Genomic DNA, 25,199 nt, shown 5'->3' on the forward strand with positions numbered 1-25,199 from the left:
AAAATCATCAATTGCATACTGTATTAATTTACCCCTTTCCAGCTTTGCAGTGGGGCAGGGAAAGCATGTCAGGTATCTGAGAGACCAGGATAATATCTATCGCTTTCCTTTTTGTAATAGCTTCATAAATAAATAGTTAGGTATTTAACTAATTATTGTTGCAGGCTGGACCTCCTGTATTTACAGTTAGAGCTCAACATCTATCCTGCTTTCTAGAATTGGTCCTCTAATGGAATTTATGCAGTTGTGTGATCGCTTTTCCTAAAGAATGCAGGGGTGAAATCACACAGATCAGAGCCTCACTGTTCCTGACACAGAGGCCTTTTTTTCCCCTTTCCCTCCCCCAACAGAGCTCTCCTGTGTTGCTCACTCGCAGCCACGCAGCTGCAGCTCCCTCGCATGAGCCGTGGACAAGAGGGTTATTCTTACTGCCAGCAATGTTTCCTCTGCTCCCGAAAGGGTCAAAACTCCAATGTGAAAAGTCTTGTTTGTTGATTAAATTTGCAGTATGCAGGGGACAAGCCTTGTGTCTGTACAACGGGCATGACCAAGGGGCAGAGAACCTATTTCTGAATGTCAGGGGGGTAGACAGCAGCTGCAGTTACCTGAGAGCATTTCCATCTGCTAAGGTTGGCTTGAGAGGAGGATTTATGCATTAATGTCTGATAAAAACCAGTCAGGCCTGTGTTTTCTTGTGGCTCTCTTGTTCAGATGTCCTCTCTACCCAAGGACCAGGTGACCTTAGACTCAAACACATCATCACAGGCCAGTGTGATGGCAGAATTTTTGGTAAACACCTCATCCTTCCACAGTGGCTCAGCAGCTTCTTTGTTGACCACACCTGAGCTCCTTGAGAAACACTGATGTGAAAGGCCCAAACATGAAAAAAAAAAAAAACCAGCCTCCTTCAGTGTGCTCTGAAACCCAAAACCTCGGTGTGCTGAAGGATGGCCTTTGTTCCTAAGCTAGGAAGTATTTTTAAGGAACTTTTTCTATTTCACTGGTCAGTGGTATCTATCAGAATATGGAAAGTAACATATCGCCTTTGACGGTTCAGCTCGTGGACGGCTATATCGTGACAAATTATCCGAAAATGTGATCTGTGCCATTATGTCAGGAAAGCACTCGATGAGGGCCAGCAATTTCTCTGGGTTTCTCTGTCACAATCTTAATGAAAACACTTTGGATTAATTTTCCTCCGCCCGTAGGAGCCCGTGCCCCACACGAACAGTTTCCCATTTCCCCCGTGTATTCCCGGCCGGGGAACGTCGCGCACCCCAGAGACCCCACTGCGCCCCTCAGCCGGGAGGCGGGGCCAACGCGTGGTGCGCGCGCAAGCAGCGTCTGCTGATTGGTCGGCGGCGCCGTCCGTCATGCGCGGGCTGGGCGGGGCCGCGCGTGCCGGCGTTGCCGGGTAACGGCCGCCCCGGGCAATGGCGGCGGGGCCGCCCCGCGGTGAGGGGGGAACGGGAGCGGGGGCGGCAGGGCCGGCACCTCCTGTGGGGACGGGGGGTGGTGGGCAGGAGGAGGCGTGTGCGGAGGGGCCCTGTTCGAGCTGGGTGTGAGGAAAGGAGTGGTGGGGGGGAGCTTTGTGTGGAGGGTGTGCGCAGAGCGGGGTAGGGGACCTGAGAGGGTGTAGGTCTCCTCAGAGACCCCTTCTCTTCCAGCTGAGCGGTGTAGGGTGGCATCAGGTGCTGGAAGAACCACTGTGGTGCTTCCAGGTGCTCCGTTACAGCGAGAGGCTGTCCATCCCTAAGTAAATCCGCCATGCCTGTTTGTTTCCCTGTTACAATTCCCCGGTAACACTCGCTTCTGTTGCAGGTTGATGCCTGGCGATTTAAAGTCGTAGGAATAGCTGGCAAAGCTGTTTAGGACTGTGTTGAAAATGCTGGGAGAGAAAAAGCAGTTAATGGTGGCAAGAAACCTTTACACAGACCCCACGTTTCCGGCCAGTGATACCTCTATATTTTTTAATTATTGTACCCCGCTTGCCCAATTCAGAGGCGAGATCTCTTGGTTGAGACCTAAGGTGAGTTTTAAGGTATAAAAGGCCGATTTTAGCAGAATTGGGCTTTTAGGTAGTAAATGCAAGTTAGCATTGAATGACTGCTTCTGGGTGGATTTTTTGTTTGGTTGGTTTTTTGGTTTTATTTGTTTTTGTTTTGTTTGGAAATACCGAAGTGATAAAACCAATGTATGTCAGCATTAACAATACATGAGTTACAGTTTTTAGTCTAGGTGCTTGTTTGTAGGCTTGATTTAAATCCTCTTGTAGAGCTTTTAAATTTCGTGGCAGTAGGAGAAATTCAGATACTTGATTATAAATATGTTTCATTATGCAAATTACCAAGTTAGAATGCAGTGTTATGTCATACCCAAATTTTTTTATATATTGCATAATGGTCTTGAAAATAAGTAATGGGATTTTAGAATTTTTTAGAAGCCTGTTGCTATTTCTTTGTGATTGCTTTCTTTGATACCAAGAAAGAAAACTTTTAAAGATTATAACTTGTCATATGACACGTATTGCTTTTAAACTTATAGCTGGGTTGCAGAGCAAGCTGTATTAGAGCTGAAAGCTTTAGAATGCATTTCTGCACTACACCCATTTAAGGTGAAGTATTTATGATACTACCTTTGTGTAGAGGGAAAAAAAGGCTATAAAAATGTAATGGAGGAAAAAAAGCATGTTGTATTGAGTTGTATTTTTTCCCCTGTGACTGGGGTTGTCTGTAGAAAAGTGACAGAGCTGTTGGTTATCAGGTGTTATTGGCAAACATGATTTCATGGAGTTGAGTGTGCAGCTTCCTGCTTTTGTACTTTACACCTTGATTGCTGCTGAGGACTCATGAGTTAATTTCCATCTCTTACAGTATTTATATATAAGGAGAACCATTTCACAAACTCACTTTCAGATCAGATTAAGTGTTCAGGACTTTGCATCTGAAATTTCCTCTTGTGCTACCAACTAGTCTTTTTTTTTTTCTGTGCACTAGGAAAGATTTCTCCCTTGTTCTAATTTTGAAAATTTTGTAACTTGGGATGTGCAGTTTAATGTGGATAGCATCAGCCCTGTCACAGTTGATCAGTCTAGCAAGGAGCTGATGAATTATGTTGTCTTTCACTTCTTACTGCTTTTGCTAAGGTTGCAGCTGATGGTGACAGTTGTGTACTATAATTCGTGTGGGAACTAGGTTTACATTCATGAAGTGCATGCAAAATACCCCCACAAGCCATTTATTTGTTACTTCTTACTTAGGCTGTGTATGAAAAGGACATTTTCTAGAAGTAAAAATTCCCTTATTTTATGAGAGATCTCTGAAGCCCTCCCAGTCCCTGAAACACAGACTTCCTTAGAATGTCATATAAGATTTCGCTTTAACTCCTCTTCTTTAATTTTAGGACATTTGTTCCTCTCCTCGGTTATTTTCAAACAATCTGCAGGATGTGCAAGTAAAACAAGGAATTTTGGGAGACTGTTGGTTCCTGTGTGCCTGTGTAGCTTTGCAGAAGAGCAAATACTTACTGAACAAGGTATGGAGAAGTTTTCTTCACCTAATTGACATTTGTGTATTGTTCTGCAGTCCCAAGCTGCCATATGAGTATTGCCTTTGTTATGCTCATTTTCACTGTTTTGTTATCATATTTTTTTCTGTGTTTGTTACAAATGGTTCATATTCAGTATATTTTAAACTAGTTTTGTTTGCAAAAAATAAAATTCATTAATTCATTGTTTGCCTTGATTTTGGCTTTTGCCCTGCAGGTAATCCCTCCAGGTCAGCCCAGCTGGACAGATGAGTCCTACCAAGGCTGTTTCACCTGCCGGGTCTGGCAGTTTGGCCACTGGGTGGAAGTGACCATTGATGATCGCCTGCCTTGCCTTGGGGGCAAACTCTGCTTTTCCCAGTGTCAGACAGAGGATTTGTTTTGGCTTCCACTACTGGAAAAAGCTTATGCAAAGTATGTGAACGAGGCTATTGATGGAAATAGAACTACAATACTTGTGTGTTTCTTCTGCTTGGTTATTTTACCCAGCTGCTTTGGGCATAGATCTGAGCATTGTGACTGCTGGTGGTCCTATCCTGGCTTGTGCAGAAGTTACTCTTTAAACTGTAGGTCTGTAAGGTGTGCTTCCAGTTGCATATGAAGTATGATAGTCTTAGAGAGGCAATTCTGGTGAAAAGTAAGCTACAATGAATTTTCAGGATTCAAATGATGTTTGTTAAGTCTCTGTCCATTAGTTATCTAATTTGTTAAAGGAAGATGTTTTACTAGGGAAAATGAGAGCTCAATGAAAAGCAGAAAGCATGGGGATATTTTCATGGAAAGCAACACCATTGAGTGAGTTTGTGCTAGTTGAGGCTCTTGTTGTGTGAGTTTCGCTGCTCTTTTGTATAATTTGTTAGTTTACTGTTTTAGAAAGAAAATGCAGCTATTTAGTGGTTTATGGCACAACAACAGAAATAGATAGATAAAGCAATTTGGAGACAAAATGCACTGGTAGGATAGATGTCTAATGTCCCAAAGAATCTGAGCAGAAGATTTTTGTGGCTGCCAGTAGAGGGCAGAGGCAGACTTCAGTTGTGAAAGCAGCTTACTCAGCTGTAGATTGAGCAGAAGCTGTGAAGCACCAATGTCATGTTAAAGCTTCTCTGTAGGTGTGAAATGTAATATTTGTTGTCTCCAGAGCTCTTATTGTCCAATATTATAATTCTATTCTATTCTTGACTTCTTTTGCTATATTTTTGCATCTGCTACATCACGTGGGGCAGTCTCTTGGTTTGCTTAGGTTGTTGAGGAAAGTGCTGCTCTGCAGAGTGAATAAAGAATAATTGAAGAGGAAGAAATATTTTTATTTATATTCTATATATTTATATAGAATGCAGTTAGTATATCACAAAAGATAATGTAGAGCATGGCTAATAAGGTACAAATGTACTAGTACTAGACAACAGTAGTTTTTAAAATAGAATAGAGAGAATGTAAGAAGCAGTGGAATCCCATTTAGCAGTGGAATAACCAATGGCTTACATATTCTTTAGATGTTGTGTTCTGTATAAGATAGTATGTTCTTTCTCTTGCCTACTTTGGGTTATGAGGTAGGGCACAGTCATGATTGTGATATAGAGTGGGGTTGCAAGCGTGTAGCAACTGTGTTTCTTTTGTTCTGCTGTGTATACAAACTTTTTCTTTGTGTTTCTTTGTGTTTTCTAATTTTTTTGTTTAATTTTTTTAGAGTGCATGGATCTTATGAGCAGTTGTGGGCAGGACAGGTGGCAGATGCTTTGGTTGATCTGACTGGAGGAATTGCTGAAAGATGGACCCTGAAAGGCCCTGGAAAAAATGTGGAGAAAGAGAAGACTGGCATGGTTTTGGAGAAAGCAGTGTTTAGAAGATTAATGAATCTGAAGGAGCAGTGTGTAATAAGCTGTTCAGTCCTCAACTCCAGACGAGGTGATAGTAAATGTGTCTATTAACAGGCTTCAAAGCACAAGGCAGCCAGCAAATACAAGTGCTGATTCTAGTACCTTGCCAGTTTCATGGTACAATTTGAAATGTTTGGATAAATGACGATTTAAGGATGTTACTGAGTTCAGGATGGGGGCTGCTTTTGGAGGAGTGCTTTTTATATTAGAAGCTAATATAGTCAATTCTCAAAAACAAATGCATTCCCCCCCAAAATGTACTCCCTTGAAAAAGCATCTCAAAAACAAAAACCTTGAAAACCTCAATTAATTTTAGCACAGTGAATTTGTAGGGATTTGAGATTAAGGAGCAAGTTAATATACTTTGCAATGTTACTTTATTTCTTTATAGTCACTAAAATGAACTGTTTGTGCTGTTCTAATACAGATATAAAACCAATTTAGTTTTATTGCAAAATTGCCTTCTTTCACTAATGTTATTGTAAAATATGGAACAGAGTCTTCTGTTTATTTTCAATTTTTTTTTTTCTATTCAGGTGCAAGTGAACTAGGAGAATTTCATGCCTTTATTGTGATAGACACATTGAATCTCTCTGAAGTGTCAGGCAAGGAAATCTTCCTGCTACGAATACGAAATCCGTGGGGGAGGCGGTGCTGGAAAGGGCCTTGGTGTGAGGGGTGAGCAGGTCTATATTCATTTGGAAAACCATTTGTGTAAGTTCTGAAGTGCAAAGCTTATCTATGTATTGCATAGGCAAACACTGCTAATAATCTCTAGCATAATTCAGTATGTGTGCAGTTCTTTAGAGAGCTGGGAGATCACACACCTCATTGGTTCTGAGGCTAGTAATTTGAACTCCTAGTTCTCACAATCCAAATTTTTAATAACTTTTTTGTTTATCAAGTCATCATATCTTTTTATAGAGACAAACTTAAGCGTTGGCTAACTTTCTGTTTCTGATTTTTGTGCCTTTTTGTTGTTCTGCCATTGATCTAAGTATCTTTGATTGTGTTTGTTTCTTGTAGTCACCCAGCTTTACTTGCCTCTTCTCATTTGTTCATGGCTCAGCTGCAGCAAACAAGCAAAGGAATAATTATAAAACTATAGCAGAAGGAAGGGTGCTTATGCTTGTTGCTTGTGTTATCTCATTTCTGTAGATTGATATAAGTAGGAGAAGCTGGAACTGAGTCCATATAAAGTAGAAATAAAGAAGAGAACTGTTTTAAAGGACTTGCAGAAATATTTGTAGCAGCTCAAATAGAAAAGTAACAAGAATGAAAGGGCAGACCCTACTTGCTTATTTTGGAAAATGTTAGCATGTTTTGACTATACAAAAGAACATGCAATTCTTGACCCAAGCAACAAGCGTTCAGCATTAAAATATATTAACAATATGGTGATGTTAATGAATATTTTTGTAGAAATATTTTTCTTCCCTGAATTAGAAAAATAATTTAATTGCATATATTGAGACCTCAGCTGATTTTTTTATTTTGAGAGTGTTTTGGTTATGTACTTGGTCTCTTGTTTCTTTGTCAAAGAGTGAGTTGCCATGTAGTTGCAAAAGGATAGGGTTTCATTTGATGGCCTTAGAGCCCTGTTTTATTTGAGTGCAGAACTGTTCTTTTTTGCTAGTGAAACAGTGGAAAATGTTGAAACTACTAGCTTTTCATGAGCCCTAAATAATAAGGTGTTCAAATTCTTGGTTTATCAAGATTTGGCAAACGGATTCATGGGGGTAGTCAGTTGCTTAATACAAATGGCAGTTTTTGGTGTAAAGCATTAAAATTCTTTCAGAACAATGACAGCACAGATTGTTTTACTTTTTTACCTCTTTTTTTTAACAACAGTTAAAAATCTTTATTTTGCTCTCAGACTTCTTACTGTAGTGACTGTTGTAAACAAAGCACCTATTTCACCCAGAAGTCTGTTCTGCAGCCAGTCTGGCATTAGGCTGTTTTTAAGTTTTCTTTGATAAATTATGACTTGTGTTTCCTATGATCCCTCTCACTGACTAGCAATGTGCAGAGAATTTTTCAATGCAAGTATTTCACAATAAAATGAAGAAATCTCTTCTTGCTGTCCTGCTCTGTAAGGTATTTGGTAGAACATTGTTCTTGAACTCTACTGGGCAAAGAGCTGAATGTTAACTTCTGTCTTATGTGCAGTGGTCAAGGATGGAACCAGCTGGATCCAGTAGTTGCTTCAGAACTCCTCTCACAGATCCAAGAAGGAGAATTCTGGGTTGATGAAGAGGAATTTTTCAGGGAGTTTGATGAGATTACTGTGGGCTTTCCAGTCAATGAGGAAGGACAACTTCAGAGCCTCTATACAGGTAGATATGAGAAGACATCTTTCTCATGCAAATAACATTATGTCCAGGGGAAGAATTGATTTGAATTGCAAATGGGTACAACTAGACCATAATTTCTCAGTTTTCCCCTCTCCTGTAGATCCATAGGCCTTTTCTGTCTCTACTGAAAAACAGAAGGACAAGAGGAATTAAAGATCTTCAGAGAAACCATTGATATTTCTAGGAAATCTAGTTACTTGCTAGGTTGGTTGAGAGATTAGTGTCATCTGTCTAGAAGGCTTTTATTCTGGACAGCCCTGTGATGTTTTGCTTTGAGTGGTATATACACTTGAGATTTCAAGTAACAGTTTCTTGTAAAAATTATGTCATCAGTCTGTAATTACTAACTGTGGCATTAATTCTCATGCCTCTCAAAATCTTGGTTATGAGTTTCTGCTTTGGGGAAGTGTCAGGCTATGACAGCATGTTTTCTTGGGCTGGGGAATCTCTGCCATATACCTGTTGTGTAAAATTAAGCAGCTTCCCATGTCTGAAATCCACACCATGGTTTTCTTATTTTGTTAGAGAAAGTGCTGTATCACTCTCAGAATCTCTTTGGATCCTGGGTGAGAGGCCAGTCTGCAGGTGGCTGCCGCAACAACAGCAGCTTCCCTACCAACCCCAAGTTCTGGCTGAGGGTCTGTGAATCGAGTGAGGTGTGCATTGCTCTGCTGCAGAAACACAGGGAATACAGCACTGACTGGGCTGGAAGGATTCAAAATCCAACTCGCTTAGCAGAGGAAAATCCATCTTTGACTGAAGGCATACAGGGAAAGAATTACCAGGCTGTGGGATTGCATGTCTGGAAGGTAATACAAAAGTGACATTTTTCTCTTTGCAAATAGAAGTTTAAAAGCATAACTGAAACATTTGAGTAAAATCATTCATTTCCCATGCCAGTGATACAATTCAACTAGTCACAAATTTTCTATCTCTGGTTTATGCTGGAATGGTTCTGTTTATCTCACAGTTACTGTCTGTACAAACTACTACTGGACTAGTACTTTCTTCTTATCACTGAGCACTTGGGATTGTTCCAAATTAGTGCGTGACATTTTGGGCTGATTGCTTGAAGCCATTCCTAAATTTACTCCTGAGTATTAACTCTTCCTCCTTCTCTTTGATGTTCAGGTCATCTGCTGATACTCTTGTCTTTGTTTCATTTGTAAATGTATGCATGTTTAAAAATGTTTTAAACAATATTTGATAATTTTTAGTTTTATTACAAGCTAGTCATTTTTCCTAAACCACCACACATCGTTATGCATCTATTCTAGGTGGAGAAGAAACGATTTAACCTTCCAAAGACCCTCTCTGCTCCTCCAGTTGTAGGTACCATCTGCCATTCCTACGATAGAGAAGTCCATGTGTGCTGTGACCTTTCACCTGGCTTTTATCTTGTTGTTCCCAGCACTTTTCTGAAAGATGCAGTAGGGAATTTCTTGCTTCGTGTATTTTCAACGGGAAGGATCTCTCTCAGGTAGGTTTAAAGCTAAACAGAATGTTTCTTGAATTTGTTGATATAAATACAAGTGTAGCAGTAAGTGGGAACATTCAAAATATTTTGAAGAGTTGTGCAGAGTGCTGTGTGACAGCATTGTATTGTCTTTGAATTCATGCAAGTTTCCCAGTGCCTTGCTTTTGTCATGAAGCTGCTACTACCTCTTCTTAAAATACTAACAAGAAGTAGCATCTTGACCCTAAACTGCAGCTTAGTGCTATATGCAGAGGCAAAATGTAGCATTGGCAGCTGTTTAAAAGCTGGCCAGGTTTGTTTATATTCTGGTAGTATGTGTTTTATACATTTTAGTTTCTTTTCTTACTTATATTTGATAGTGAACTAAAGCCACCACCCATGGATGCTACCCTCTGTGAAGAACTCCCAGCTGGCGAATGGGAGACAGTGCAGCTGCATGGATGCTGGAAGAATGGGCTAAATGCTGGAGGTAGCAGGAACTTCCCCTCCTTCCATATCAATCCTTGCTTTCCCCTCTCCATTCCTGCAGGACCAGGGAAAAGCAGTGTGAAAGTCACCCTCCGTCAGCACTGCCTGGATAGCAAGTGTTGTCCAATAGGTTTCCATATTTTTCAGGTAAGCCTTCTGGTCAGTTTGATTGCTTGTTTGCCAAGAGTGAAGGTTAGTCTGACAGCACAGGGCTCCTTGCAGTTTGCAAGGGTCTTGCTGCTTCTGGGAGAAACACAGGCTGGCTCTGTAATGCCCATGAAAGATATGGAATAACTTAGGTAGTTAGATAGCATAGTAACCAGATAATTGGTTCCACTGAATTCTTACAAGGTTCTTAATTAGTTTTAGCAATGATGAACTCCTTTGAGAATTTGCAAAGAATCTTGGTGCCCTAGTAATTGAGGACCAGACCTTTTGGTAATTTGTCATGAAAACTTACTTTCTTTGTGTCTAATAATAAAATATCCATAGGCAAATGATATTGGATCAAAAGGACTGTGATATCTTGAGCAGGTGATCAGAAACAAAACAAGATTTGATTTGATATGGATAGATACAGATTCAACATGTGTGTGCCAGTGTTCAAATGTAATAAATGTAAGCTGCATAAATGTAAATCTGAGAAGCTGCTGCTTAAGTAACTATTTTGCAGCAAAAGGTTTATTTTTAGAAAACATGCTTCAAGAAAAGGTGTTGCTTAAGTGAAAAGTCTGGAGTTGGGCACCAGAAGTAATCATAAAACTTCAAGTATACAATATGTGAAGAAAGATTGGCATTTCTTTTACTCCTATAAGAGACTGAGATGAAGTCTAATATGACTTTAGTACAGGAAAGACTACTAGATATAGGAAGGACACAGTCTGTTCAGCAGATCCCTGAGGCAGTAAACAAGTGCTTTAGGCTGCAGCAGAGAAGAGTGAGGTTAGAAAACAGAAAGCTCTACAGCTGTGAGTAGTAGGTTCTGTACATTGTATACAAACAGGGTAGGAATGATTCATCTGTTCTTAGTACTGCCATCTGGGTTTTCTGGAAGCTTTTCCATTCCTCTTCTCTCTAGCTCTGTACAGCAGAGTATTTGGAATAGAGATGGACCATATCACACTGTAGTGTCCTAGGAGTGAAACACTGTGAGACTGAAACAGATTAAATGGTAGGCATGTTTGCATTCTTTTTTGCAGGTGCCTAACAGCGGCTGGAAACCACAAACTACTTCTTTTGTACACTTGGAGCCACTGGTGAGCTGTGTTCCTCACTGCTATTCCCAGGAAGTCAGCCGACTTTGCAGGCTTCCTGCAGGAAATTATGTCATTATTCCTTCTACATACTTGCCCAATACAGAAGGCAATTTTACAGTGGTCATAGCAACCAAAATAGACAGGTACTTTTATTTGCTTTTCTAGTCTTTTTAGTGCATGTATTACAGGATGCATGGAAATGACTGTGTATTTTCAATGGGCAGTAACATGTTGTCTTGATGGAAACCTTTTGTGAAGTCTTTGTATTTGTTGCTTGCATGCACTGCTTACCACTGATTATGTTGGAAGAATGACTAAAAAAGGTAGTATTTGTTAAATCTTGGATTACTTGGTGAATATCAGATGTCTGTTGCTGGAGGAGATGACACTTAAGTAATTAATTACCAGCTGGATCATCAATGTTAGGATTTATGCTGAAAGTTACCAATGCTTTTTAAAATTCAGGGTTGTTTTTGAGAAAATGCGATGAGTAGCCGGCCTTATTCCAGGTAGTTCCAACTATGATGTGAATAACAACAGCTCTGAATCAGAATTGTAAATTCCATAAGACTGCACTAAGACTGCAGAAAGATTTGCTAAGGGAAAGGATGTGGAACAAAGCCTGATATAACTTCTCTTTTTGAAGTGGGATAAATACTTGATATTTGCAAGATTCCCAATGCATTGTGCAGAAATAAGTGTGGTTTGTGTTTTCAACAGGAAGCGCATTCACAGCCAGGAGACACTTGGACAAGTATTACAAGAGGTAAGTGATATATTTTGATGGATATATTTTATGTATTCATTCGTGGTGTCACCACAGATCTGCTTGTTTTAACTATGTGTTGTATCCTTCCTCCATCTGATTGGTTTTGATATTTGGTATCCTCTGTATTGCAGTTTTAAAATTCTAATGATGTTATAGTGTTGTAAAGGCCTAAGAAATCACAGCAAAATGAGAAGATTAGGTTTTTATTTGTTTCCCTACAGTCAGCCCATACAACATCCCACCATTATAATCCCTCCTGGAGTGCAAGTTGTTTTGATCAAGTTAATGACAGCTATTTCAGATTTCGGGGTTGTTTTGCTTGATTAGATAGGCATGTAATATAAAAGGCTTGAATGTGAATACTGAGTAACTAATACTTATGGTGTTTTTATTGGGTATTGGTTAAAATGTTTTTAATTAAAAAAATAAAGTATTATTTTAACAGTGCTTTAAAGATACATTACTTTGTTGGTGGATCAAAACATGTCCTTGATAACACTCTGCTTATTAGGTGGAACAAGACCATCTAGATACTTGGGTCTTTCCCTCTGAGATTTGAACAAAGCAAAAGTTGTAGGAAAAACTCTTCACCCAAGTGTAGAATTGGCTTACTCATTTTCTGAATGTGGGTCATGTTGACCAGGGATAACATTTTTTTCTTAAAACCACACAAACAGTATGGATTTTGTGCGCTTCACAAAGTGGGCACAGACCTGTGTGTACTTTCCATATGGTTCCTGTTACTTTAATATTTAGGAGCTGAACTATGCAGTGAAGGTCCTTTGTTACCATTGTTTTGAGAACAAAATGTTGCAAGGCCGTTATATAAAAAGGAATCTATTCAAACTTATGTTTCTTTATATTATTTATTGAAACAGAATCAAAGAAATAAACAATTTAGATTCTTCAGGACAGCTTCAAGAATCTGGAAATTGCAGTTATATATTTCTTATCAGTGGGAGAAATTAATGTCTGAATCTAATCTTCAACAATATGGGCGTTTCTAAAGACTGGACTTCATACTTTCAGGGGTTTAGCTCCTGAAGGTTCCAGGCAGTCTGCCTCACTTTGGGCTAGTGATGTCTAAAAGATGTGTAACAGCAGAGCTGGATATCAGTGTATTTTTCTAAAAGTTTGACTGTGTTCTCTAGTTACTAATGTGATGAGATTAGTGAGTTTTAAAGTTTTTTTTTTTTTTTAAAGGATGTTTCAGATGAAAAGCTTGCATTTTAACCTTCATTTCTAAATCTTTCTTTTCTCTGATTCACTTTAATTTGTTCTTGACAAAGAAACCTGATGAAATAGATTTTTTTTCTCTCTATTGCACATTTTCTTATAGGTTTCCTTTACAACTGTGATGAAAAGGTAGCGTGGAATTCTCACCCTGTCATTTCAAGAAACATTGGGAAGCCAAGGAATGCCTCATTTCTTGCTCTTCTCAGTTTTAAATGGAATAACAAGAAGATGCTCTTAGCCCAGCTGTTTTTCACTGGTACCCACTGTCAGGCCTGTAACGACTTCTTTGTGAAAAATACCTCTTCTAATCATGAACACTCTGAATATTTGGTCTTCCCACATTTTTAAAAGGAGCATTGTACAGCAAATTATCATGTACCTCAGTTCTTCAAAAATACATATGAAGAATTATGTGCATGTTTTAACCCAAGCTACGGTTTTGGAAGAAAACCATAAAGCTTACATGTAAGGCGAGTTTGGATGGAGCCCTGATCACCCTGGTCTTGTGGAACATTTCTCTGCCCATGGCAGGGGGATTGGAACAAGATGATCTTTAAGGTCCCGTCCAACTATAACCATTCTGTGATTGTGAAATAATATTTTATTGGGGAAAAAAGAAAAATCAACCGACAGAATAACTTCATGTGACCAAAGGGGTGGTGGACATAGAGGAAAAACTGGAGTATTTTTTTCAGGTAGGGTATACCTCAAGAACCATCAAAATACACTGGAGTGGAAAAAGTCCAAGTTTGTATCTGACACTGCCAGTCCTGCTGCTGAGCACTTTACCTTGGGCCCTTTAGGGAACCAAGCAGATGATGGGTTCAAAAGAAAGATTTTTTTGGTGAGTTTTCTTAATGAATGCCAGAAATAAAAAAGACAAGACTTGAAAGCTTTTGAACTATCCTGTCAGACTGCTTTTATAAATCTGTAAGAATGTGTTTTATGGAAACATGCCCTTATACCCTTGCTGCAAGAAATGTGCAGTTTAAAAGTTTGTTCTTAATTTATGTTTGAAAGTGTTTCTTATTCAAGCAGGATTTTTTAAATGTTATATTTTCCTCAATGAAAATAAAGTGACATTGAAAGTTTTAAAATGGCTTTTATTTAAAAAGTGAAATATTTCAATGATGTCAAGTATGCATTTGTTCTGTGGTAGCAAACATTACCATGTGTTAGAAACCTGGGGTTTCACTTAGTGGAAGGGAATAATTGGAAATACTTGCGAAGACAATCAAGTCTTCCATTAGTTTTATGTCCCAGAAACATGTAGTATTCTACTTTTGCTTTTAACTACATCCTGCCATAATTTCTGCTAGCTCCTGTTGAACTTTGAAAATTGAAAGGATTTAGGATGCTTTTGGCTGAATTTTAAATGGTCAAAACCTTCCACTTCTGTTAATGTCGAAAAAGAAGAAAAGAAAACGCTGTGAGTAATAAATCTCTACTGTACCTACAAAAACAACTGTTGACATCTTTATTTTCTTAATTTCTTGAAAAGCTGTTCCTTTCTTGTCAAATAGGAAATTATTGGATAATAAAACAATGTTTCTAAACAGAAGGAAAAGTTTGTGAAAGTGCATGGACCCAAGTTGTGATGAAATAGAAATTGGATACTGAGGAAGTAGAAAAAAGATATAAGGATTTCTAAATGGGTTGTGGTTATGAGAGCATCCATACTACAATCATTTTTGTATGTGTGAAGTTTATGCTACACTATATAATACTTTGTAGGAGAGTGAAAGGCAAAAGAATCAACACTAAATGTGTGTATAGTCTGTTACCTCCTGCAAGAAGATCTAAGAAAAGACCTGTGAACTCAGAAGAGTAAAAGCTTACTGAAGAAAATTTTATTCAAGCATCTTTACTGAGAAGTTGTCCCATTTTAAGAGTGTGATACCTACAGAGCACACATGCAGGAAACTACTTGATACAGGCCACTTCTCTAACATCCTACAGCTAATTCACTGCTACTGTGAGTGTGAAAATATATTTTTTGGGAAATAATGTGTCCTTGTGTATGTTGAAGACTCAATTATGCGAGTTTGGCAAGTAGACTTATTTTTATTTCAGAAAGTTCAATAGATGAGGTCAGACCTCCTAAATAAAAACTATTAATTTGCTGTGTTGAGCTACCTCCATCTGAATAGAATTGAGATAGTGAAGCATGTTTTTAAAGGATCTGCACTTACTAACAGGTTGAAGTCTCTCAGCATTGTAGTGTGTTGCAGACTAGCGTGGAATAGCACAGAGTTTATATGGATGTGGCTGCAGTATTGCACCCAAAATATACTCCAGATTGATTTTCTCCACCCCCTCAGGGAGCTGGAATGTAAATGCCCGAAGGAGATTGGTAAAGAAGATGAACAGTTCGACTCGTGCCATCTGTTCCCCCAGACATACACGGTGCCCTGCAAAGGAAAATCAGAAGAGTTGGTTGAGTAAAGTTAAATTCTGTAAAAGAACTTTGCACAAAATTCTACTGAGTTCCATAAATTCTGTTAATGTAAGATAGTTATTTCCTATTTCCTTCTGTAAGAACAGAAGATGCTTTAGGAGGAGGGTGGGGAAACATTTAACTGAGAAACTGTGCACCTCTGTCAAGTGTTTGATTTGGTGTTTTGATTGGGTTTGTTTAGTCTTTTTTCACCCCTGGAGCATGCATGCAATTCTCCCTTTCTATTGTTGATTCTTTTTGTGAGAGCCATGAATTGCTTCTTAGCTAAGCCAGATTTTAAAAAAGCTTCATATACTTCAGAGTCTTATTTTGGTTGTTGAGAAGGGAGGGCTGGAGCATTGTGGGATGCAGTTCTGAAGCCAAGGAGAAGGATGTAATCAGGATTTCTTTAACAGAAATTCAGAGGGGTATATTGGGCCCTTGTAGCCCTGTCAGAGGCAGATGTGTGAGCTAAGGGACTGAAATGTGCAGTGATATATAGACTCAGTGACTCATTTTGGCATATTGTTTACACAGGATATTTCAGGATATCTATATATTCCAGGCTAATAAAACCAAAGATATTCAGAATATCTAAATACTCAGATTAAATAAACTGAAAAAAACCAGAACAAGTTATAGTCCTATGCCACAGTTGAAATTGGAGCCCAAATTAGTTGTCTTGATTCATAGCCATTTGGTGAGTGAAGGAGGTAAGATGGTAAATACCTGTTTTGCAAAGATGATTTTAGAATTTACTGACAATTTAGAGAATTTAAAAAAATATCTAGATTTACTACATTTAATCTGTTCACGTGTTACTCAGTATGCTCTTTGCTATTTCTCTACAAGAAGTGTGTAGTAGTATAATGTCACAGTAACACAAAAAACCTTCAGCTGTTTCCCAGTGGTTTTATTATGAATTTTTAGTAATGATACCACTTTCCTCTTTTGTGCTGCTGTTTTTCATAATCAGTTTGTTGGAGAAACTGGTAGACTAGAGAAACTTGCTACAGTTGTTTTATATTGCTTTTCACTCTTTCCCCCTCACTTTTTTCCCCCTCCACATTTTTGAATCCCTGCATTTTGCACTGTAAGTTAGTTAAATTATACATTATAATATGCTTTTGAAAAGTAAAAATTTTTTTTGATTGCCTAATAATATTCTACTGAAAACCTACAAAATCTACTGGATTTTGCTAGTTTTCTACAGATACAAGAAAACATGGTGCTAGACTATTAACATAGGATTTGGGAGACTGAGGTTTGGTTTCCTACTTCTTCACAGATTTTCTCTGTATGTTTTGAAAAATCACATTTCTTTTGTTATTTGCCTTCCTTTTTGTAAGGTGAAAATAAATAAATTTCCTGACTTAGGGGAATTATCTTGATTTATAGGGAATTACCTTGATTCAACACATTAAGAAATAAGAAGCTCAGATATCCTTATGATAGGAACCCTGCATATGCCAAGGAAAGAACATTGTGTCTCCCAGTCATACTTATATTCTGTTTGAATATATGAAATATACAAAATGCACAATATTTGTGGCTTTTACAGCAAAAGACCTGACTTTAAATCTTTCAAATCAGTCAAATAGTCAATCTAGTCAAATACATTTTTATAAATGTATCTTTTTAATAATTTAGAACTTTAGAACTATTATTTTTAATCTTGTTGCGAAACAGAGCAAGCAGGAATATTCAAGGTCAGTGTGTTACCTGCTGAGAAAGGTAAGAATGCCTCTTTGTTCACAAAGTTGCCATCCAAATCTAGGAAATGATCTGGGTTGAACTTCCAAGGGGTTGCCCAGTGCTCAGTGTCATAGACCACAGAGTGCAGATTTGGCAACACAAGCGTGCCCTGCAAGAAGCAGCAGAGATCTTATTTTCTATAGATTTTCCTTCTCTCTATGCCATATAAATGCTAAATATTTAACAGTTCAAAGGTGTAAGAAACTGGGATATCCTCTGTACCTTTTTAATGTGAAAACCCAGCAGAGTTGTGCTCCTCAGGCACTGTCGAGGGACCCCAACAGAGGTGACGTTGCTGTAGCGCAAAGCCTCGTGAATCACAGCGTTTGTGTAGGGCAGCTTCTTACGGTCTTCATAGCTGATGACATGGGAGGGTTCCAGAACAGCCTCTATCTCTCTTTGAACCTTTTCTGCAGACAAATGAAAATACTTTAATTTCCCACTCCTCAAACCCCCCTCTTCCCCCCCTTTATTTCCAGCAGATTTTTGTATGAGAATGTCCTGTCCGAGGGAAAGAAAAGAAATTATGTTGCTTTGAAATGCATTGGCATGTGGTTTGACTGCTGTGTAGGTTTCAGTTGATCAACCTGAATCACAGGATGATGTCTCATTTAAGACATATTGATGAGGATAGTACAATTGTGTGTTTCAAAAAATGGATTAAAGTTTGAAATTACAGGTATAATTTATATTGTTTATAAATATGTATCAGATCAGATGTCTGTTAAAAACTTTTCTACTTTGAAGGTTAGGAGGAGACTAGGTTGCATATGAAATGTCTTTAACTTGTTATTCTGTCTTGCCAGTCCCTTCTAGTGAGGTAAAACTGGGGCTACTACTAATTTCTGCTAGCATTGCTGGTGAACCAGATGGGGAAGCACCTGTTTGTTTCATTTATTGACCTTCCATTTTCTGGATCTCAATTGCTGATGTACCAGCATTTGTGTACATAGCTAAGGTTTTTTTTGGTGTCTTGCAAGTGATTGAGCTAATACTTACACTAATGATATTTATTGTGATGTTGAATGCACTCTGATAGTGCTTTTGCTCACCTTGTATTTCTGGGTATTGTACCATGTAGAGCAGTGCCCAGAGAAGGGTGGTGCTTGTTGTTTCTGTCCCTCCCAGCAAAAGATCAACCACAGTCTGAACCATATTTTCTTTATTGAATGTAGAAGTAGGGTCATCCTTGGTCTGTAGAGTATATTCACAAGAAGACTATGAAATAGATAATTTCAGGTATTTCACCAGTCACATAAAAACTGTCATTGTTTAATGATAACAGTGGGCAGCCCGCCAAATCAAACACTTTTGCTGCTACACAAATACAGTGTGCATGTAAAAATCCTTTGGCAGTTACTGAAACAGCAAGTGTTTGTAGTAGGCATTGAAGCCAAGGAAGGGAGAGTGTGAGAAACAGATACTTACTTTTGTTATTTGAGCCAGGTAGAAGTCAATGAGATCCTTTGGATCACCTGTGTTCTGTCTTTCATGGGCCTGAACCTCTTTCATGACTAATCTGTGCATGAAGTCGTTGTATGCAAACACCTCCTGATGAGGCCCTGGGAGATGGTGCATGAGCCATGGGAAAGCATCATACAGCTGTGGTGTTAAACAGAAAGCAAAGTGTCAGATCCCAGTTATGATTTCCTGATAATTGTGAAGTCACCACAACACGTGGGCAACCAAATTGGAATGAGAGGCAGTAGACACGAGAGATTAAATACTGGGAATGTGATTATATTTTACTTTTTGAATCAATACTTAATAATGTTCTGAAATGGGTGAGTAATTGAATCTGACTCAAAACCAGATTTTTCTCAACCTTGAATTTTTTACTGTAATTTTTTTAGGCATCCCTTTATGAAGAACCTGATAGTCTTTTACAATGCCAGTGTGCCAAAATCTGCACAAGTTAAGCAATAGCTAGGGTTTTGAGAACTTAAAATATATTATTCTTGGTGTGATGAACCTTTGTTATAACCTGTATCTTGTAGGAAGCTCAGAATAACTCAGATTTTGATGGTAATATGAATTATGAATTGAAGCTAGATATCTTTTTAAAAGGGCATCCATTTGAAGACTTAGTTTTTATTAACTGCCTTTCTGGATTTGCAAGACTAAATAAAAATGAAAGCTGTTTTCATTTTAAGAACTAAGAATCTTAAATACACAGGATTCTGCAAATGATTGCTCATTGGAAATCTGTGAAAAGCAGTGATGATCTAGAATTTTAATTTCAGGATGCGATTTACAGACATAAAGAAGGATTAGAAGCCAATAATTATATATACAAAGTATTACTTTATTACTTCACTGTGCCTTGTAGAACAATGGTATGTTTGGAAATGGAAATGTTTGTGAATAATTGTCTCTGACTTTTAATTTCTTTTGACTTGTCAAGTGCAAATGCACCTTAAGGAACAAGAAAAGAGATTCTTACCCTGCCCCAGATAGTACCTTGAAAGTAGATCACAGAATAAATAGCTTTGATGAGTTTGCTGAAAGATTCATCCTCACTGGAGAAGCAATGACCAAAAACAACAGCACAAATGATATTTGCGATTGCACGGACGACGGAAGTGTGGGGGTCAAAAGGTTTGCCTGTGAATATGGGAGGTGCTGTGAGAACTTCTGAATAGACAGCAACAAGAAAAACGCCGAAGACTTTTTAATGGTAAAAACAACAAGGGATCAAACTATTTTTAGAAAAATTTCATGTAAGTGAAGCCTAGTTTAGTATATATTAACTGCATGAATTGTAAGTGCACGGAATCTTAATTTTCAATCTGCTCTTTACTCTTGTAAAATACAGTGATAATCAGTTTTGAGTAGACAAACATAAAATCTCTTCCCCTTCTTTGACTTGTGGTCTGGGTTGTGTGGAAACACAAACAATTAATTAGAGGATATGCCTTCAAATATGGAGGTAGATATTTAAGTTTTGCAGTTAAAAACCAAACCAAACAATCCTCATCCTCCCCCTGCAAAACAAGAACCCAAACAAACAAACAAAAAAAACCAAAACCAAAAACAAACAAAAAAAAAAAACCCCAAAAAAACCAACCCAACAAACAACCCACAAAAAAAAACCAGAAAAAAAGAATTAGAATTTTCATTTCTTAGTTCTGTTGAAATGACTTATATCTTTTTGGTTTTCAAGTATCAGCTTAACAATCCAACCATAGATATATTTTTTTCCCACAGACTGAAAAGGCAAAGCTCATATAATAGAGTAGAATACATCTCCCATTGAAAAGGATTAAATCCAGAAAAAAATAAATTAAGTACACATTTCAATGGCAAGGACAACCTTTGAAGTATACTTCTATGGAAAATACATCTCTGACTACAGTCCAGTGCTCTTGGTTATTCTTGGAAAGAGAAAATACATTTATTGAGTTTAAAATTGAGCAGGGATTGCATGACAGGTAAAGCTTTGGGCTGTACGGGGACTCACAGTAGATTATTTTTTTCATCTCCTACATTTTAAAGATGTGTGAATGTTGCTCTTGGAAAAGAGATGGCCTGGTCCAAGGAGAGTTGGAGAGAGACCTCAGGCAACCTCTCTGTGTTTTCACATGGAACACGGTGTGGGTGAGGGATTTGGCTGCTCAGAATATCTATATTTAATTGCTTTATTTTGGCAGCTTGCTAAAATTCTATTGGTTTCTATTTCATCCAAACATTGAAAAGAAGATTTTTTTTGGATAACTGAATGATACATTCCTTGTTTTGGGGTTCTTTCTCTGCCAAATCCTAAAAGCCTGCTGTCCTAGAATGACTTCCAGCAGGTCATACATTGTGTATTTTAAGGAGGGTTTTTCTATACTCCTTGAGTGTAAGAATCATTACCAGCTGTGTTGATAATAAACATATTTTAAACTCTCCTTATTTAAAAAGAAACAATTTTATATTGCCCACTGTGCAGACAAAACATTTTTTGCAAAGAATGCAGTTAAGAAGCCAGTGGAAGTCCTACTAATGTAGACAATATCTGTATTACTTGTAAAAATGTACTGTGAAACTTTTACCAGCCCTAATATTTCAGGAAGAGCTCTAAGTGTTGTTCTTCTAGTGAATTTACCTTTTGTATTTGCGAAGATATCCACAAGGTGACAGGCCTCTCTTTGAATTTGATGCTCCAAATTGTTCTTACCAAGTGCCAGACTTCTTATAATTGTCATGCCAAAGCGTCTCTGCTGCTTCCAGGTGTGGCCATTTGTCAGGAAAATACCTGAAAAACACACAAACATTTAGTTCATTGCTGGGAGGGGAAATCTTTTCACTGCAGGAGGCAAATTTTGATTTAGATGAGGTTGTATTTCACTAACAAGATACAATGATTTTAGAAGCTGAGTTTTGGTCCCTAGGATTTTATGACACCCAGCTGCTCCTAAATGTGTCCTTGGAAGCTGAGGGGGTTTTGGTGAGGACTGAACAGCTTTGTCTATAGATACCTTCCACATGAGCAGTCTCCTGGTTTAGAAATAATAAAATTGAAGGGCAGCTTCTCCAGGCAAGTATTCCTTTGGATCTATTGGGAAGGAAAAAGACTGACTGATGTGCTTTATAAGACAATACATTTTTGATTTTTCCTTAACATGCTTAGCACTGCATGTAACATTTTTGCAGTGAAAGCCCAGTTATCCCCTGGTACAGCAGTACTGATGTGTGTGCACATGAAAACATCTTCCTTTACACCTTGTTGTATCTCATTCTTGTCTAACACTTTGTACCTTTCTCGCCCATCATATCCCTGTAGAAAGGGGTGAGGGGTCTTCCAGAAACTTCTTCTGAGTGGGTGATGAGGCCATCTTTTACTGCTTTGTATCCATTCAACACAACCAGAGGTGTCTGTCCCATCCACAGCGTGTAGATGTTCCCGTACATGTTGGTTAACTGAAGAGATGATAACAGGAAATTTGTCACTATAAAGCATGCACTAAAATCTCAGTTTATTTAATCGTTTTCTGTAGTTGTCACTAAACTCATTTGTTGGCATCAAATTGAATTGCAGGTTTTAGAAAAAAAAAATTATCTTTCTGTTATTAATGTGCTTTGGGAACAGAAGATAATTGCTCTTTATGGAATAGATGCTAAAGACATCTCTCAGAAGAACACCTCTGTAAACTTCACAGAAAGAAAACCAGCAGGTTACTTTGTTAGCTCTGAATCAAAGAACAAGTCATTACAGGCAAATTCCCAGAGTTTTTAATATTTATTAATGAACCAAAATTATGGTATTTTCTTGTATCTAACTTAAAAAGAAAGCAAAGAACTGTTCTTGCTTTCTTTTCTACAGCTTCCACAGGATTTTTCTTATTTTCCTCTGTTGTTGTTCCTCACATCATGCTTATATTTTTCCCTGTAACAGTGGGAAGTAAGTTCCTTACTTTTTAAAAATAGTTTTGGTTGGTGTGATTGGTTGTGTTTTAAACATAAGAGCAATCAGATTTTCCTGCTTTGTTTTAGCAGTAACCTGTTTATGGCAGATAAGAAATGTTTTTGCTGTAAAAACAAGGGAAAAAAATGTCTGTTTAGGGTACGTGTTTGGTCTTCTGATGGAGACGTTCCAGTGGCATTGGTGTCAGGAAAGGAGAGCTCTGCTAGAAGTGACTTACAGGGCTGGATATCAACACAGAAACAGAATGAAACTGCCAATGAAATACCATTCTATGACACTGCTTTTGAGAATGTAACCAAAAGAGAGAGAAAACAGCAAGGACTAAAACTATGGTGATGTTTATTACTCAGAAATATTTTTAATACTGAAGGGTCCTCAGAGTCGTTGAAACTGGCTGGTAATCAAGCTTGAGGTTTAAAAAAATGGCATTTTAGGCCATTCCTATGCAATGCATAATTTAAGTTAAAATAGATTCAGACTGATTTGCAACCACAGAGATAAATAAATACCTTGCTGAGAGTTTCTCGGCGTAGTTTGAAGTCCAGCAGCCACAAATTTCCGATGATGGGGAGGGGAACTGGTCCTGGAGGAAGCTGGGTACGGATCCATTGCAGCTTGAGGAACTGCAAAATCAGGAGAGACACTACTAGAGCTATAAAAATCTCAGTAATCCCCAACATTTTATCAAAATTTTAACTTCTCACTGGGTTTTGGCTTTTTTGGTCTTTTTTTTTTTTCTTTTTTTTTTTTTTTGTCTATGACTTCTTCTGAAAATTTGGATTTGTGAAGATGTTTCTTCTACTGAATTCAGACTCTTTCTAAGGATATGCCTTCTGTAGCCATCTCTCTCTGGCAATCTACAGTTTTCCCAAGCTGAAGTCCCTAGAAAACCAAACCATGTGATCCTTTGTGGCTAGCCAAGCCACACCCACTCCTTTTTTTATGATCTGTAATTGTGATCTGTCTCTTTTTTCACTTAGAATTTTGTTTCCTTCTTAGTCTTGGTAGTGGGTCAAAGTGCCAATTATTGAATAGTTATCCAAGATTTTCAAGAGTTTTTCCATAATGGTAACACCTCAGGCAGTTTCACGTAGTTAAACATTGAAATGCATTAGTTATTGTCATTCTGAAATACTACAATTATTGTGTGGTTACTTTACACAAGAAGAAAAATCTACACAATATCTCAGGTCTCTGAGTTGTAAAAGAATGAGTTCATGCAGCATAAAGCTTAATTATTGTCTTTAGTAAGAAAAACAAAAGGTAATTTAATAATTTGAAGACTATCTTCTTTCCCCTTTTATCACATCCTAGGTTATGATATTATGTGAACACTAGAAAGAGATTATTTTTCTATCCATCAAATTATATTATGTTTTCCAACTTTTCTTTTTAAATTTTTAAAATTTTATGCTAAGTTTTAAAATCTTCTGGTTCAAATTTTGGAGATGAAACTATGCACAGATTCTATTAGATCTGTGGAAAAGATCAAATAAATGGAAGAAACAGGCAAAACTTCTAATCCTTACTGATTTGTGGATCCCATAAGTTTACCAGAAGGATTTGTACCAGTGTGTAGCAAACTTTAACTTGAAACTTACTTTTCATCCTTACTGATATATTGCACAATATTTTTCAACATTTTGTTCAAGAACACAGTTAATGTTATCGTCAAGACTAAATAGGAGAGTAAGGAAAGCCATACAACTGTACAAGTTGTCTGGTTCAAAATTTTATCATAATTTCTCTGAGCAGGCTTGCTGAATTTTTCAGTCTGCACATGTCAGCTCAAAAAGTTGCTGCAAAATCAAGGTTATTGATTGGAATCAATGTATGTTATGATCCTATGATTTAACACTATTTGTGGACTTCTTAAGAACTGAATTAAAGTTCAAGAAACTGAGAGTTACAGGCATGGACACTCATTTCAGTTACTTTTCTAATGAGCTCATTTTATGTGTATGGGGGTTAGTAAAAGAAAATGTGGTAAATACAATCTTACATGATTCAGTCTTGAAAAATGTGTAGATGACAATTGGTCTTTTTTTCTGCAGTGGATTGTAATAACTTCAGGTTCCAACAGGAAACACAGGGGCAGTTTCACAGGGCAGCAGTGACATTGCAGCATTTTCTTGCCTTACCTTTCTGAGCAGCCACCTCTTGACTTCTCTCTGCAGTTCCATGCAACACTTCTGCTCTAGTGTCCTGCATGTGCAGATAGTTTTGCAAGACTTGGAAGTAGAGCAGCCATCAGAGGCCAAGGACCATGCCTGTGTGCCTCTGTTATCTGTTTGTTTAGGTTTTTTTGGGTAGAGAAGTGGAAACAGAGAAATTTGGTAAGCATCATTTCCAGCAGCATGGTTCTATGAATCTTACAGTTGAAGACTTAAAGCGACAAAAAATGGAGGGAAGCAATTTGAAATGTAATAACTTTTATGGTTTTTTCAGCCAATTCTGACAGTTCCATATGTATATAAAAAATTGCAGTGTTACTGAGTTATGCTATTGAGAAGTTATTTATCCACCCATTTTTTCAGATGTTGCTGCTATTTGAGACTTTAAAATGAGTTACTTGATGAAATTATCTAACTAACTTCACTTGCTGCTTGTGTGC

At 37.9% G+C, this 25,199-nt stretch overlaps 2 protein-coding genes across 2 annotated transcripts; one reads left to right on the forward strand and one right to left on the reverse strand.

Moving 5' to 3' along the window:
- The first annotated feature begins 1,377 nt into the window (after positions 1–1,377).
- On the forward strand, positions 1,378–14,451 carry CAPN10 (calpain 10). Its single transcript, XM_053951611.1, has 14 exons — positions 1,378–1,455; positions 1,822–2,029; positions 3,403–3,534; positions 3,764–3,960; positions 5,237–5,454; positions 5,963–6,104; positions 7,596–7,762; positions 8,306–8,589; positions 9,058–9,260; positions 9,617–9,872; positions 10,925–11,124; positions 11,702–11,747; positions 13,090–13,115; positions 13,682–14,451. The coding sequence occupies exons 2-14, from the start codon at positions 1,886–1,888 to the stop codon at positions 13,683–13,685; spliced, it is 2,019 nt and encodes a 672-aa protein (XP_053807586.1). The 5' UTR covers positions 1,378–1,455; positions 1,822–1,885; the 3' UTR covers positions 13,686–14,451.
- Positions 14,452–15,218: 767 nt separating this feature from the next.
- LOC128792815 (cytochrome P450 2J2-like) lies at positions 15,219–23,265 on the reverse strand. The gene is made up of 9 exons (XM_053951612.1): positions 23,095–23,265; positions 21,918–22,080; positions 21,266–21,415; positions 19,622–19,782; positions 18,607–18,780; positions 18,231–18,372; positions 17,401–17,588; positions 17,146–17,287; positions 15,219–15,397 (listed from the first exon to the last, which is right to left on the reverse strand). Exons 1-9 carry the CDS (start codon positions 23,263–23,265, stop codon positions 15,219–15,221), a joined length of 1,470 nt encoding a protein of 489 aa, XP_053807587.1.
- Positions 23,266–25,199: the final 1,934 nt, after the last annotated feature.

This window comes from Vidua chalybeata, chromosome 10 (assembly GCF_026979565.1).
Source record: "Vidua chalybeata isolate OUT-0048 chromosome 10, bVidCha1 merged haplotype, whole genome shotgun sequence".
Taxonomy (NCBI): domain Eukaryota; kingdom Metazoa; phylum Chordata; class Aves; order Passeriformes; family Viduidae; genus Vidua; species Vidua chalybeata.

Excerpts from the sequence above, each read along its gene's own strand:
- CAPN10 (XM_053951611.1), top strand. The coding sequence starts at position 1,886 with ATGCTGGGAGAGAAAAAGCAGTTAATGGTGGCAAGAAACCTTTACACA. Across the intron at positions 6,105-7,595 it reads AAAGGGCCTTGGTGTGAGGG|TGGTCAAGGATGGAACCAGC; the intron begins GTGAGCAGGTCT and ends TCTTATGTGCAG. Across the intron at positions 7,763-8,305 it reads ACTTCAGAGCCTCTATACAG|AGAAAGTGCTGTATCACTCT; the intron begins GTAGATATGAGA and ends TTATTTTGTTAG.
- LOC128792815 (XM_053951612.1), bottom strand. The coding sequence starts at position 23,265 with ATGTTGGGGATTACTGAGATTTTTATAGCTCTAGTAGTGTCTCTCCTG. Across the intron at positions 18,373-18,606 it reads ACCTGGCTCAAATAACAAAA|ACCAAGGATGACCCTACTTC; the intron begins GTAAGTATCTGT and ends TATACTCTACAG. Across the intron at positions 17,288-17,400 it reads TGGGTTTTCACATTAAAAAG|GGCACGCTTGTGTTGCCAAA; the intron begins GTACAGAGGATA and ends TGCTTCTTGCAG.